Here is a 14,981-nt window from a genome sequence, read left to right as displayed (position 1 = left end):
TTAGTTAACCTATTACTTATTGTCCGATTTATTTTAGATGGGTCGAACTCTGGGACAACATTAGAACTTGAAAAGTGTTCCTTACTGTAACTACCATTTATACTCTGAATAATATCGGTAAATTTTGAAATTAACTCACTCGCTGAATCCATCCACCTTCCACGAGTTCGGGCTTTGTGTTGAGAAATGCCAAACTATTTAAAAATGTTAAAACTAAAATATTTCTCCACAACAGTATGGTCCATACTGTTATAGAGTATGCATCGACAGTCTGGCGACCCCACTATGCCACACATATTCTAAGATTAGAAAGAATACACAAACGATTCTTAAGGCATTTAGCTTTTAGTGAGGGTTTTATTAAAAAGAAACTTCCTACACAGATCGCCTAACACGATTAGTGTAAGTGATTATAAGTAAACCTAATAAATTAAAATAATATTAAATAAAATGGTAACTATTTTTTATTAAATGTGCTCTCCTGAAAAATTGATGAATGACTTGAACACGGACCGTGTTTCAAGACGGGTCCTGCGAGTGCCCGAAAATGAATCATCGCAGACGGATACGCGCACAGTCCGAGACAACACGGCAGCGACGACAGCAACGCCGCGTCGACGTCCGCTTGCGTCGGGCCGGACGCGCGTGAGACGCGTGCGCGATTCGTATTATATGTACGATTTTGTACTACCGTCCGACGGCCGGTCGGCCACCGTCACGGTCCAATAGTGCGTGCGCGAACACGAACACGACTGGACTCCCGAACGGCGCGCCGACATCGAACGAGTTGCGATGTATTACTGAGAGAGAAGTGCACGCCGTCGACGAACGTCGACGGACGCGACGAACCCGCTAGGGGACACGTATGCGACATCGAGACGCGCGCCCGTACGCCGTCGAATGACGATGAATCTCTCCGTTCGTTCATTCGAGTTTCGCAGGTTTACCCCTGAACGGTTTCACGTACTCTTGAACTCTCTCTTCAAAGTTCTTTTCAACTTTCCCTCACGGTACTTGTTCGCTATCGGTCTCGCGGTAATATTTAGCCTTAGATGGAGTTTACCACCCACTTAGGGCTGCACCCTCAAGCAACCCGACTCTGAGAAGCGTACCTCTCGCCGTCTCGCTCCGTCGCTACGGGCCTGGCACCCTCTATGGGAAAACGGCCCCGTTCAAGACGAACTTGGACAGGAGTGGCGACGACGAGAAAGTGATACCTCCCGAACACCACATCTCCCGCGATTGTTACAAACGCGGGATTCAATGCTGGGCTATTTCCTATTCGCTCGCCGCTACTAAGGAAATCCTGGTTAGTTTATTTTCCTCCACTTACTAATATGCTTGAATTCGGCGGGTGATCCTCCCTGATCTGAGGCCAACGATAAAAAAAAACGAGGCAGACGCGATATCCGTCAATGCGACGGCGCCGCTTTCGTCGAGACGAGATTTTTCATCCGTTCCGACGTCGGCGTCGACGCGCTCTTCGGACGTCGAGTCCGCCTACTACTCGTTATCACGCGTGCACGCGCGCGCGCCCGCCACTCCGTCTGTGTAATGATAACACAAACACGAGAGACGACACGAAACGAATACGACGTTTACATGTCATCACGTACGCGATGCGCGCGTATATATATTATTATTATTTTCAAATTATATAACGATCGTTATGTGTATATGTCGTAACGAAAACGGAGCTGCTAACGTAATATTTAGAAAAATAAAAATATTACGTATTATCGATATTCGATCGATGTTCAATAACGAGAAACGTACGAACTCTCTCTCTAGACTAGAAGAGATCGCCTCATATATCCGATTACCCTCTTTGATCGAATGATAGACCGACGATCGAAAGGTCGGAGATGGGCGCTCTCGACTGGACCGATCGACAAAGACGACGTAGACGACGACGACGACGGAGTCGTCATCATCATCATCGTCGTAGCCGTACGTATCGGTAAAGCGAGCTACGCTCTCGGTCTCTCACATCGCGCATAACGAAACTCCGTGACGTAAACGTACACACGAACCGTATATAAATACAAAAATTTGTAATATACACGAACGCATGGTACATAAACATACATACACGTCGTATTGAAATATTTGAACGGACCGAGAGAGAGTCAGTTCGTATACGAATACGAACGAACTTTAAACGGAAACCGTCATGTGTTCGAGAAACGTATAAAAGTTTAACATTACGAAAAACTATATATACATTAAACACTGAACAGTGTGGTTTATATTTTTATACAGCCGGCCCTCAGACAGGATTGGTCCTGGATGTTTCTCCACGGACCGCAATGTGCGTTCGAAATATCGATGTTCAAATGTGTCCTGCAGTTCACACTATGACGCGCAGTTAACTGCGTTCTTCATCGGCCCGCGAGCCAAGTGATCCACCGTCCAGGGTAATGGTTTATTTTCATGATGATTAGTTTCTACGATCACTGAAGCGATTCTATACGCCCGTGATATTAGTTTGTTTAATTTTCTTTTTCTTTTTTTATTTCTAATAAAAAAAAAAATTATAAAAAAAATAAATAAAAAAAATATACATTATTTGAAGATGACGATGCTGAGATGTAGTGAATAGATTATATTAACTAAACATACTTATTAATCATTATATACTACGTAACCTAATTTTGTACCTATTTAATGTACGACCTATTGGAAATAAAGGCAGTATCTATTCAGCAGTCTCGGCTTTCATTCCTCTCTCAGGGCACCACATTACATGGCGACCCTGCCAAAAGTAGATTCACGCGCGCGAGTATTCTGACACCGTCCGCCGCCGCGTCGCCGACCGATTTTACATATATGGACAGTGATTTATAAACAACGTCTTCTCGTCACAATGCAATCGTCGGATAATAAAAAAAAAAAAAAATTCTATTAAAACTGACGACAGCGGTGCTAGTGTGGTAAAAGTGTGCTTCGAAAATGGGGAAACAGCAGTCTAAAGAAGAGAAGATCGTGATAGCACAAAATGCAGCTGGGGGCACAAATGATGCACCAATCGAGGAGTTCCGATTTCACATGAAAACGTCGAGCGCCCTGTTATGCGTGGTGGTACTTTGCCTAGTTTTGGTAGTCCTGTATGGAGTATTCCGGATGTATCGGAAATGTCATACGAGATGGATACGGCAGGAATTTGAGTTGAACGCGAGTGGCAGCAGGGTGCGACAACTCTCCTTTCGACGGCGCCAGGGTTACCCCGATTTGAAGATCGATGATAGCAAAGTGTAAAAGTGTTCAAAAGCGTATAAAGTGGTATGAGGTGAAGTGCGGTTACATAAATATGTGTATTTCTTTTCGCGTACATCGGAATTTCGGCAAGTTTATGGACATTATTTAGTGGACTGTAGCCTTATTTACCAACGTATAATCAATATTGTTATAATATAATATATATATATATAAAAAAAAAAAAAAATTTTTGGTTAAAAATATTATCTAAACTTAGTATAATTAAATATGTATAACTAAATGTATGTAACTAAATATATAATGTATACTCGTGTATTATTATAAATGTTACAATTCTTAATAATATGTGGAGGATCCAGGGCTTAAAACAGGTATGTTAATATTCTATTATGCATATTAAGTATTTTTAAACTCTATGGCAACATTTTTAAAGAAATTATATGAAGATTTATTAGTAGTGAGACAGTATTTTATTAAAATAGGACCCGCTAGACGACAAGGTAAAATATTGCAGACTAAGTTAGACGAAGCTAAATGTATTATTGCACAATATAATAATTATATAGAAAGTATTGAACTGAAAAGCATTGAAAAGGACGAGCGTCTTATTTTTGAAAAATATCGTACGGATATTAAGAAATTGTTTGATGAAATTACTGAGTTGTGTCGAATTTCAGACGGTTCTAGTATTTTTTCAACAATGGATAAATTCGACCTGAAGGTAGCTTTGAGCTTATTGCCAGTGATGAATGATGAGCTTTCTAATTTACGACAACTTATCGATGGTATTGAGTATTATAGTTCGGTTCTCAATACTGAGTCACAGACGTATTTAATATCTTTTACTTTGAAAAGCAGATTGTCGCAGTCTGCCAAGCTAAAATTAGCAACGAAATACGACACTGTAACTGATCTTGTAAATGATATGAAAAGGTTACTTTTACCGAAAAAATCTACAAATGCCTTGCAAAAACAGTTTTTTAATTGCAAGCAAAATGATGCATCTATAGATGTTTTCGGAAAAACCTTATCCGAATTATTCGTTGATCTTACAATTTCTCAATCTGAGGGAAATGTTGAAAATTTTAATATTTTAAAATCTATTAACGAGAAACAGGCAATTCGTCAATTTAGCGACGGATTGAGAAATCGTAGGATTGGCACTATTATTACGGCTCAAAAATTTGAAAATTTGAAAGACGCGATTCAGGCCGCAATCGATGAGGACATTTCAGGTTCAAGTTCAACTGCTGAAGTGTTTACACTAACAAGGCATAATAATAATCGTTTCTTTAAAAACACTTCCAGGCCGCCTTCTCATCAGAGCATTCCAAGAGGTACGTACAATACTGACCGTTGCCGAGGCAACCCTAGCTACAACGGGCGACAGTCGCATACCAGGAGTGGACAATGGGTCCAGCAGCCACAATCTTAGCCACGGGGAGCGCCACGGGGTAGAGCGCCATATCGAGGTAGAACTTTTAATAATTATTCTAGGGGTTATAGACCATTCAAAGGACAGATTCGGACAATAATAACTGATGAGTTACAGCCTCAATCGAGTGCATCCACTCAGAATTCGGAACCTGAAAATGATTTTTTCGTGCCTACAACATATAGTATTCTAGCCAGCGATAGTAGTTACTTCATAAAATTATTTTATAAAGACAGATACGCTTTTAACTGGCTCATAGATACGGGAGCCTCAATTTCAGCTATAAAACATAAACATGTTTTAGATTTCAACGTTCCAATTAACAAAGAAAACATAACAATAAACGGGATAGGTGGAAATGTACAGGCTATCGGATACGTATGTTTACAGTTGACAGTACACGGGCAGTATATTAGTCATAAGTTTTATGTATTTGACACGTTACCTTGTAAGTCGCATGGTATTTTAGGACAAGACTTTTTAGGAAAGTATGGAGCGGTGATTGATATGAAACATAATAGTCTGTCTTTATGGATCAGTGAATCTAAACAAATATCTTTGCAATTAATAGACTCGTGTAGTCATTTATTGTCGTTACCTGCCAGATCAGAATCAATTCACTATATTAATACCAGTTTAACAGAGGAATGTGTGGTATGTACAAAAGAAGTATGTGAGGGAGTATTTATAGCGAGTACGTTAGTATATCCAATTAATGGCAAAATACCCGTTCGAATTTTGAATACGACTTCAAAAGATATAACTTTGTCTGAAATTAAACTTAATATAGAAAATTTAAAGGAATATAATATTTGTAACTTTAATAAGATCGAGAAAAATGCATCGCGAGTTAAAACACTCTTGTCAAAATTGAAGTTAAATAATTTAAATAAAGAGGAAAGGATTAACATAGAAAGTTTATGTGCGAAATATCCCGATATCTTTTATTTGGAAGGGGACAAGTTATCAACCACTTCAAAGCTCCAAACCTTCTCCTCAAAAAGAGGAGAGGAGGCCTTTAGCCCAGCAGTGGGACATTCACAGGCTGTTACGGATTACGGAATTAAAGTAAAACCGAATATACAACCAATTTTTTCAAAACCTTATCGATTGCCTCATGCTTTAAAAAATGAAATTAAAAACCAAATTGATCAAATGTTGAAAGAAAATATTATTGAACCATGTCAAAGTGAATGGTCCAGTCCAATCTTGTTGGTGCCAAAGAAAAGTGACCAAAATGGAAACAAAAAATGGCGTTTGGTCATAGATTACAGAAAACTTAATAAAAGTATACATGATGACAAATTTCCTCTTCCAAATATAACAGAAATTTTAGATTCGTTATCTGGTTGCATGTATTTTTCTCATTTAGATTTACATCAAGGTTACTATAATGTTAGCTTAGACCCAGACAGTCGCAAGTATACTGCTTTTTGTTCCGGAGAGTTTCAGATGACTAGAATGCCTATGGGCTTAAAAACCAGTCCTAGTTCATTTTCGCGTATGATGACTATGGCAATGACAGGGTTAACATACGAAAAATGTCTGGTGTACCAAGACGATTTAGTTTGTTTTAGTAGAGACTTACCTAGTCATATTAAGAATTTACAATCTATTTTTGAAAGATTACGTAAAGTTAATCAAAAGTTAAATCCTCAGAAGTGTATTTTCTTACAGAAGGAACTATTATACTTGGGTCATGTTGTGTCAGCAGAGGGTGTCATACCAGATTCTGATAAAATAGAAGTCGTTAAAGATTACCCAGTTCCTACTAAAGTCGACGAAGTAAAAAGATTCGTTGCGTTTGTAAATTATTACAGAAAATTTATTCCTAATTTTGCAACAAAAGCACATCCATTAAATAATTTGTGTCGAAAAAATGTTATTTTTAAATGGGATGAGGAATGCCAAAAATTATTTGAACTGTTGAAACAAAATTTAATATCCCATCCTGTATTGCAATACCCTGATTTTTCGGAGTCTAATCAATTTATTTTACAAACAGATGCATCAGGATATGGGGTAGGTGCAGTTTTATGCAACAGCGACGGTAGGCCTGTAGCCTATGCCAGTCGTAGTCTTAACAAAGCAGAAAAAGGTACCCAACGATTGAGAAGGAACTGCTTGCGATTGTATGGGCCGTGAAGCATTTTCGACCATATGTGTATGGTAGGACATTCAAAATTCAGACTGATCATAAGCCGCTTATCTATTTATTTGGAATGCGGGATCCATCTAGCCGTTTAATTAAATTTAGGTTAGCATTAGAAGAATACGATTTTGTACTTGAATACTTAAAAGGGAAGAATAATTCTGCCGCTGACGCACTTTCACGTTTGCATTTAACTTCTGAGGACTTGAAAGAGATGAATCAAACGGTGATGAATGTAATGACGCGTGGCCAGATGGCTAAGCAACAACGGGATGCTATTATTTCTAAAAACGATGGGACTGATCAACCAAAACTTGTAGAAGTACATAGCAAACCGAAATATTTCACGGAATTACGTTTCATAAGCGCTTATGAATTAAATCGATATCGTAAATTGAGAGAGATAACGCATGAGAAGGGATGTTTGAGTTACGTGCCCTCAATGGATACTATTTTTATTAATTTAGCTTCTCGATCGCGACTATCGCCAGGCGAATTTGTGAGAGAGCTGAAAATATTTTGTGGGAAAATAAATATTAAAGAAGTGTACTTTATTAAGACTGAGAAAAATAATAAATTTGTGGAAAAGTTAATAAATGAAGTAAATAACATATGTAGTTGGTCCGGACCACGTATATGTATTTTAAGGGGAACAAAGAGAATAACTGATAAAGACGATAAGTGTGTAATTTTTAAACGATTTTCATATATTACCCACAAGTGGCCATGCCGGCATAAGACGAATGGTAAATAACATAAAGAAATATTATTTTTGGCCAAAATTAGAAGCTGATGTTACAGAATTTATAAAAAGGTGTGACAAATGTCAAAAACAAAAACATTCCTCACATTATACTAAGGATCCTATGACAATTACTTCAGCGTTTGAAAAGGTATATTTAGATATAGTAGGGCCGTTAGAGAGAGAGTACAATAATTATGTGTACATTTTAACTATACAATGTGAGTTGAGCAAGTATGTTGAGGCCTACCCATTAATATCAAAAAGGTCAGATGAGGTAGCCAGGAACTTCGTAAACAATTTTATACTCAGGTATGGTATTTTTTATATCAGGTATTCCGAAGGAGATAGCTACAGACAGGGGAACGGAGTTTTTATCGGACACAATGAAAGAGGTTTGTAAACTTTTGCATATTAACAAGCTGCAGTCTACTGCTTATCATCATCAAAGTATCGGTGCCTTGGAGAATTCTCACGAACATCTAGGTAACTATTTGCGAATACAGACAGACAATCACTCAGAAGCTTGGAGCATGTGGCTTCCATTTTGGTGTTTTTCCTATAACACTGCAGTACATACGGAGACTAAGTTCACTCCCTATGAGTTGGTGTTCGGTAAGAAATGTATTTTACCATCTAATTTGCGATCAGCACAAGTTGATCCTTTGTACAATTTTGATAATTATCCTTTGGAACTCAAATTCAGATTACAAACGTCACAAAAAGAGGCTAGAGAAAATTTAATAGCAAGTAAATTAAAAAAAAAAGATGAGTATGATCGTAATATAAACCCTGTGACTTATAAACAGAATGATTTGATTTTAATAAAAAATGAAACCGGCAGTAAGTTCCAAAACATATATTCAGGTCCATACAAAGTAATAAGGGAATGTTCATCCAATGTAGAAATAATTAAGGATAATAAAAACTATGTTATTCACAAAAACAGAACAAAAATGTATTTTGAACCAATTACCTAACAATTTTGTTAAAAGTTTATGTACTAAATACTTACTTCAAAAGTTTGTAAAGATAGTAATTATAATATGACATTATACTATATGAACATTCGTAATATAAACTAAAATAAAATAAATTGTATTGTTTATTTTATTTTTTTATTGCGGTGGAGATGAGATGTAGTGAATAGATTATATTAACTAAACATACTTATTAATCATTATATACTACGTAACCTAATTTTGTACCTATTTAATGTACGACCTATTGGAAATAAAGGCAGTATCTATTCAGCAGTCTCGGCTTTCATTCCTCTCTCAGGGCACCACATTACAATGCTATCGAAAGACAACAACATCGTACTTTCCTCGAAACCGACATCGAAACATCAGAAGAGACGCATTGAACGACCCCGTTTTTATTATATTCGGAGTCGTCGTCTCGCATCCGAACGACATTCGAACGTCGAACCGCATTTTGTTTTATTTTACGAAAAAAAAAACGAAACCTTCAGCGGACGCTTCTCGTATCCCCGCCGACTGACTGACTGATCGTCGATCATTATCATCGTATCATCATTTAGGAGAGCGTGTGAAATGCATCATCGCACGTATCGATCGAAAGCACGAGGCCTCGATGAAAATAGGACATAACGCATAAAACATAAAACGCGAAAACACATCGACGCCACCACGGATCGATATCATAATAAATCGAAAACGAATTCAAATCGACACTCATAACGACCGATCGATGTAAACGATGACGAGACTCGTAATCGAATGGAGACGACGACGCGGCACGTAGACGTAGACGAAGAACGAAAAACGTAAACGAAGAGCGACGAGAGTCTTGAACTCGAAACGTATACAGTGTCGTATGATTATACATGTGACTCGCGGCGCGGATTCTTGCCGGTCTACGTACACAGGTATAACGACGACGACGGTAACGACGAGCGAAGACTGCACGCGTGCACCTTCGATGTTCGTTAGCGTTCTCGCTAGCTACGTTCGCGTACATACGTCCATTCGAATTACATGTACACGATTACATACGTCTTACGACGATCGCTATATTCGTGTCTCTTTTTATAATGAGTTTCGAGTATATATATATGTACATCGATTCGATGTCGACGCTTCAGCGATATGTATTTTATTTATTTTTTGCGAATATCGTTATTTTCATACGTGATGATACTAACGTCGAAGGCAAAGACTCGTATCAACGAACGCCTAGACGAAGACGACGACGACGACGACGACGTAGTCGTTGAAATCGGAGAAACGATAATGCGATCCACCGATCGAATTCGTATTTTTCGTATTATGATTCTTTTTGGTTGTTGTTTTATTATCGTCGTATATCGCACTCTCACTGCTCTTTCATGCACTATTTATCTCGCTCGTATAAACGGCTCGATGCACAGAGACGAATCAGAATTCGAGATAGATAGACGTACGTTAATGATCCTTCCGCAGGTTCCCCTGCAGAAACCTTGTTACGACTTTTACTTCCTCTAAATGATCAAGTTTGGTCAACTTCCCAGCAACGCCGACGGCCGTGAAGCCACCGCGTGTTGGTCCGAAGACCTCACTAAATCATTCAATCGGTAGTAGCGACGGGTGGTGTGTACAAAGGGCAGGGACGTAATCAACGCAAGCTTATGACTCGCGCTTACTAGGAATTCCTCGTTTATGAGGGATGATTGCAAACCCCAATCCCCAGCACGAAGGAGTTTCAACGGATTGCCCTGGCCTCTAGGCCAGGGAGAACATGCTGATTCCTTCAGTGTAGCGCACGTGCGGCCCAGGACATCTAAGGGCATCACAGACCTGTTATTGCTTAATCTCGTGCGGCTCGAAGCCGCCGATCCCTCTAAGAAGAATTTTAATACGCCGCCAGTGAGTTGCTCGACCGAAATCGGGCACACCTAAATGACGACGCCTATTTAGCAGGCTAGAGTCGCGTTCGTTACCGGAATTTCGTAATCGACGCAATCGTATTAGTGTCGATAAGAAAAACAATGAAGCACAAAACTATAGGAACGTTTTCATCCATATATAATTATTATAAGATAAAGCGATAAAGTATACACAATAAATGTGCGGCCGAAACACACGCTACGCATTTACAATTCGTCATGAGTTCGAAGTGGACCTTGATAGTGTTGTTGGCACTGGCGAGCCGAGTTTCGGCAGCCTCGACAGCAGACCCATACCATCCTGACCAACGGTCCGCCCGGTCTCAGCCTCCCGTGACAAATGCTGAAACGTCTGGAAATTTTTGGATAAACGATGCTCAAAATAAAATCGAGAGTCGTCATTATCAAGGCAATGCTGGCGGGCCTGGTAAAGCGCGTAATGTGGTCTTGTTTCTAGGCGACGGTATGTCCAATCCTACATTAGCTGCCGCGCGTACACTCTTCGGACAGAGAAATAACCGAACCGGAGAAGAGGCGCAACTTTCCTTCGAAGCATTTCCAACAATTGGCTTGGCAAAGGTATATGTACTACAGCATAATATTCAAATTTATTTCTAGTAAAAGCAGATAAATAACTTGTAACATACTACAATACTACAATACTACAATACTTTTTTATATTTAAGTTGAGGTACTTTGATTACACGTAGCTAACACAATATTCACTTTGTTCAGACTTACTGTGTCAATGCTCAAGTCGCTGATTCTGCGTGTACAGCAACGGCGTATTTGTGTGGAGTAAAAGCTAACGGAGGCACAATTGGAGTGACTGCTGAAGTGCCTCGCTGGAATTGTCAGGCCTCAATTCCAACGTCAACACACACTGATTCAATTGCAGCCTGGGCTCTCGCTGACGGACGTGACGCAGGTGTGTGTGTTTTTTAAAATTATAAATCTGTTACTCCATCGATGATCTAGATACATATTTTATTTTAACTATCAAAGGTATTGTGACAACGACACGAGTCACTCATGCATCTCCTGCCGGCGCTTACGCCAGCATAGCAAATCGTCATTGGGAAAATGATGCTGAAGTTCGGAACGATGGACATGATCCGAATATTTGCCCTGATATCGCTCACCAGTTAGTTCATTCTTACCCTGGAAATCGGTTCAAGGCAAGTAATATGCTTACAATATAGATGGTACTATTTTTTTATGATAGATTAATGTATTTGAAACAAAATATTGATATTTATTAGAACTAATCATTAACAAAATACTTGTGGTCTTATAAGTTTATTAGTTTTATATTATCGACTCAAAGTAATGCTATTTTAAAAAAATGTTTAGTCAATTAAGTTATTATTATTATTTGCAGGTAATTTTAGGAGGCGGTCGACGTGAATTTTTACCAACGACTAGTATAGATGAAGAAGGCACTGCCGGCAGGAGAACTGACGGTAAAAATTTAATACAAGAATGGCAGAAAGATAAGGCAGCTCGCAACGCTAGCTACCAGTATATTTGGAATAAAGCACAGTTGCTCAGAGTCAATGAAAATTTGCCAGAATACCTTCTAGGACTATTCGAAGGAAGTCATCTTCAATATCACATGCAATCGAACCCTAATGAAGAACCAACGTTGGCAGAACTTACAGAAACAGCAATCAAAATGTTGAGTCGTAACGAAAAGGGTTTCTTTTTATTTGTCGAAGGTGGCCGCATAGACCACGCTCACCATGATAATTTGGTAGAGCTTGCATTAGATGAGACTCTTGAGTTGAGTGCCGCGGTAAAGCGTGCTAGCGAACTCCTTTCAGAGGAAGACTCCCTCCTCGTAGTAACGGCTGACCACGCACACGTAATGTCTTTCAACGGTTATACTCCAAGAGGTGGAGATATTCTAGGACCTGCCGAAAGCAGAGATTCAAATGGTGTACCATATATGACACTGTCTTACACTAATGGGCCAGGATTTCGTCAACACGTAAGCGGGCAAAGAGTCGACGTTACACAAGAACCCAATTATCGTAAGTTTTTAAGAATAATAAATAGTAACATTTGTTCGATGTCAAAAGGTTTTAAATCAATGTATATTCACAGGTGAACTGAATTGGCGGAGCCACGTGGACGTACCACTAGCATCCGAAACGCATGGTGGCGATGACGTTGCAGTATTCGCCACCGGGCCGCACCACGCTATGTTCTCGGGCCTGTACGAACAGAGCCACTTGCCTCACCGCATGGCCTATGCGGCGTGTTTTGGACCCGGTCGTACGGCATGCAATGCCGCTGTTGTACATCAGCCGATTCTATTTGCCTTAGCTCCCATTGTACTCATTATAAGACGCTTAATGGCGTTATAAGCTTCTTACGATTTCTATACGTGTCCAAAGATATTATGATCTCCTTCATGAAGATTATGGTGAAAATCGTATTTGTCGTTTCACTTTATAATATAGTTTTACAATATTATTAAAAATTAAACAACTAATTTATTTAAGAAACCTGATTTCAAATTATAATAAGTAAAATATAATTATTGTAATATTCTAGCATTAAGGTAAGCTATAATTACTAAATTAAAATTTGTGACTTCGCCTTAACAGATTGTGGCGTAGAAAAAATAAAGTATAATGAACAAGATATTTTAGTTCTTTTATTATTTATTTAAAATTTGTCGTATATAGCCCCCCTCCCCTTCTTCTCGTCCCGACATCGGATAACACTAAGATAACTAAGTAACAAAATTAGGAAATATATTTACGTACAAAGAGATAGATAGATCTAGAAAGACTAGGTTTTTAAAAAGGTTATTAAAAATTGCGCAATACAGAAAACAACATAATTATGTAGGTATATAAAAACACACTTATGCGTTCCACTCATCAAATACATATAAAGATATATACAGCTACACGTAAGATAACAACATAAGATAAACATTTATCTTTTTTTATGTATATATATTTCCCTATTACTTTTTAATTTACTCTAGTGCTTGGCTTCTTAAGCATAAAAATTGTAAATATACATGTACTGTTTATAATTATACATTGTAAATCTATTTTGTCAAATGCAGGATTATATTTAGTGAAAATAAATAAAGGCAACAATATTATACAATTACTAGATACACAAAATCAAAATATACTTTATTCAAATATGCCTTTACAAGGACTTTTGAAACGTCACACAATCGTTGCACAAGATTTATTTAAGAAGAAACTCTTTCCGTCAATTGAACAACACAGACATATTCGTATACTAATAAAATACAATCACATGTATATATCCTGCATGTAAAGCAGCAGATATTAACTCCGCACTTGTTTATCATCTACATCATTTTGTATTGAGTTGTAATATGTCTTATCTATACATATTTTTACAGCAATACATATTATGTAAATTGATTAATTATTGACAAATTAAAAAAAATCTTTGGTATTTTATTACCGATATCTTGGCCCACGAATAATTTACTGACTTTTGAATTGCTATCAAATGAATGAATATTATGGTACGTATGTACATAAAATTATAATAAATATATCGTGACGCCACTGTAAGTGTCTCTACTTTATTATAAGCGTTCCCAAGGAAATCCCAAACCTGAAGTGATTTTTAAAAATATCGTTGCATAGGTTTCAATTGAATAATTAACCTTTAATGTTATAATAAGACTTCGGAAATACCAACGCCCAGGAGCCGGCAATCGCTGTGTATATAGATTTAGAAGCACATTGTGCCAACTTGTTAAAAATTCTTACACCAAGTCCTCTGAAAAAAAACAATCGAGGTTGGAAATGGGCTGGGAAGAAAATACATGTATGCTGGTTTACAACAAGTACCCGAATAGAAAAAAAGGAAGACTACTATTTCAAAAATAACGAGATCCCATCAAAAACAAAGATGCATGTCTTGAGACAGTCCTCTCACCGGAAAAAGATCTCAGATCTCAAGTTAAATATTTTATTTAGTATCTATGAGAGCAGCTTCAACAACTTTGTCATAAATTGTTTTCTAATTAGTTACCAACACTAGAGAGTGATCGTATCAGTATTGGACATATTTATTTATATAATAAATATAATGACTTGGCAATCGCATGGCAATATTATATCTTCTAAAATAGGTAAACAGTCTGGCAAATGGGCCTCCTTACTGTAAGTGGTGACCACCGCCCATAGACATTGGTGCTGTAAGAAATATTGACCAAATGAATAATTTATGGAGCCTGTTTTCTGATTTTCCAAATGCCTAACACGCTTCACTTTGATATATTTATATAATTTTATAATATGTCATATGATACAAATCTTGAGACAAATAAGTCAGCATAATGATAGTCGATAACATGAAAGGTAACCAAAGTCTTAACAGTTGTGGAAGAAAAATCAAACATTGTCTTCAAGTGCCTTGCGGCGCCTCGGGTCGATCTTCAGCTACTTTCGATTTTACTATTCTCGGATCATGATAAATGACTACAAGATAAAATTGTATATCTTAAAGTATTCTTTATCTATTCTACTACATTTGG

General features: G+C 37.9%; 1 protein-coding gene and 1 non-coding gene across 2 annotated transcripts; one reads left to right on the top strand and one right to left on the bottom strand.

The window, feature by feature from the left end:
• Positions 1-2,263: 2,263 nt before the first annotated feature.
• Positions 2,264-2,420, bottom strand: LOC126772101 (5.8S ribosomal RNA). Its single transcript, XR_007669622.1, has one exon. It is a non-coding gene; the product is annotated as a 5.8S ribosomal RNA (ribosomal RNA).
• An 8,234-nt stretch (positions 2,421-10,654) lies between these two features.
• Positions 10,655-12,804, top strand: LOC126771713 (membrane-bound alkaline phosphatase-like). The gene is made up of 5 exons (XM_050491739.1): positions 10,655-11,014; positions 11,171-11,363; positions 11,441-11,613; positions 11,817-12,468; positions 12,542-12,804. The coding sequence occupies exons 1-5, from the start codon at positions 10,655-10,657 to the stop codon at positions 12,802-12,804; spliced, it is 1,641 nt and encodes a 546-aa protein (XP_050347696.1).
• Positions 12,805-14,981: the final 2,177 nt, after the last annotated feature.

Source organism: Nymphalis io, chromosome 11 (genome assembly GCF_905147045.1).
Source record: "Nymphalis io chromosome 11, ilAglIoxx1.1, whole genome shotgun sequence".
NCBI lineage: Eukaryota > Metazoa > Arthropoda > Insecta > Lepidoptera > Nymphalidae > Nymphalis > Nymphalis io.
The sequence above is the reverse complement of the archived record's forward strand: the minus strand, read 5'-3'. Positions and strand labels throughout refer to the sequence as shown.

Bases quoted from the DNA above. Each gene is read 5' to 3' on its own strand.
- LOC126771713 (XM_050491739.1), top strand. From the start codon at position 10,655: ATGAGTTCGAAGTGGACCTTGATAGTGTTGTTGGCACTGGCGAGCCGA. The intron at 11,364-11,440 runs GTGTGTGTGTTT...TAACTATCAAAG, and splicing joins CGCTGACGGACGTGACGCAG to GTATTGTGACAACGACACGA. The intron at 12,469-12,541 runs GTAAGTTTTTAA...GTATATTCACAG, and splicing joins TACACAAGAACCCAATTATC to GTGAACTGAATTGGCGGAGC.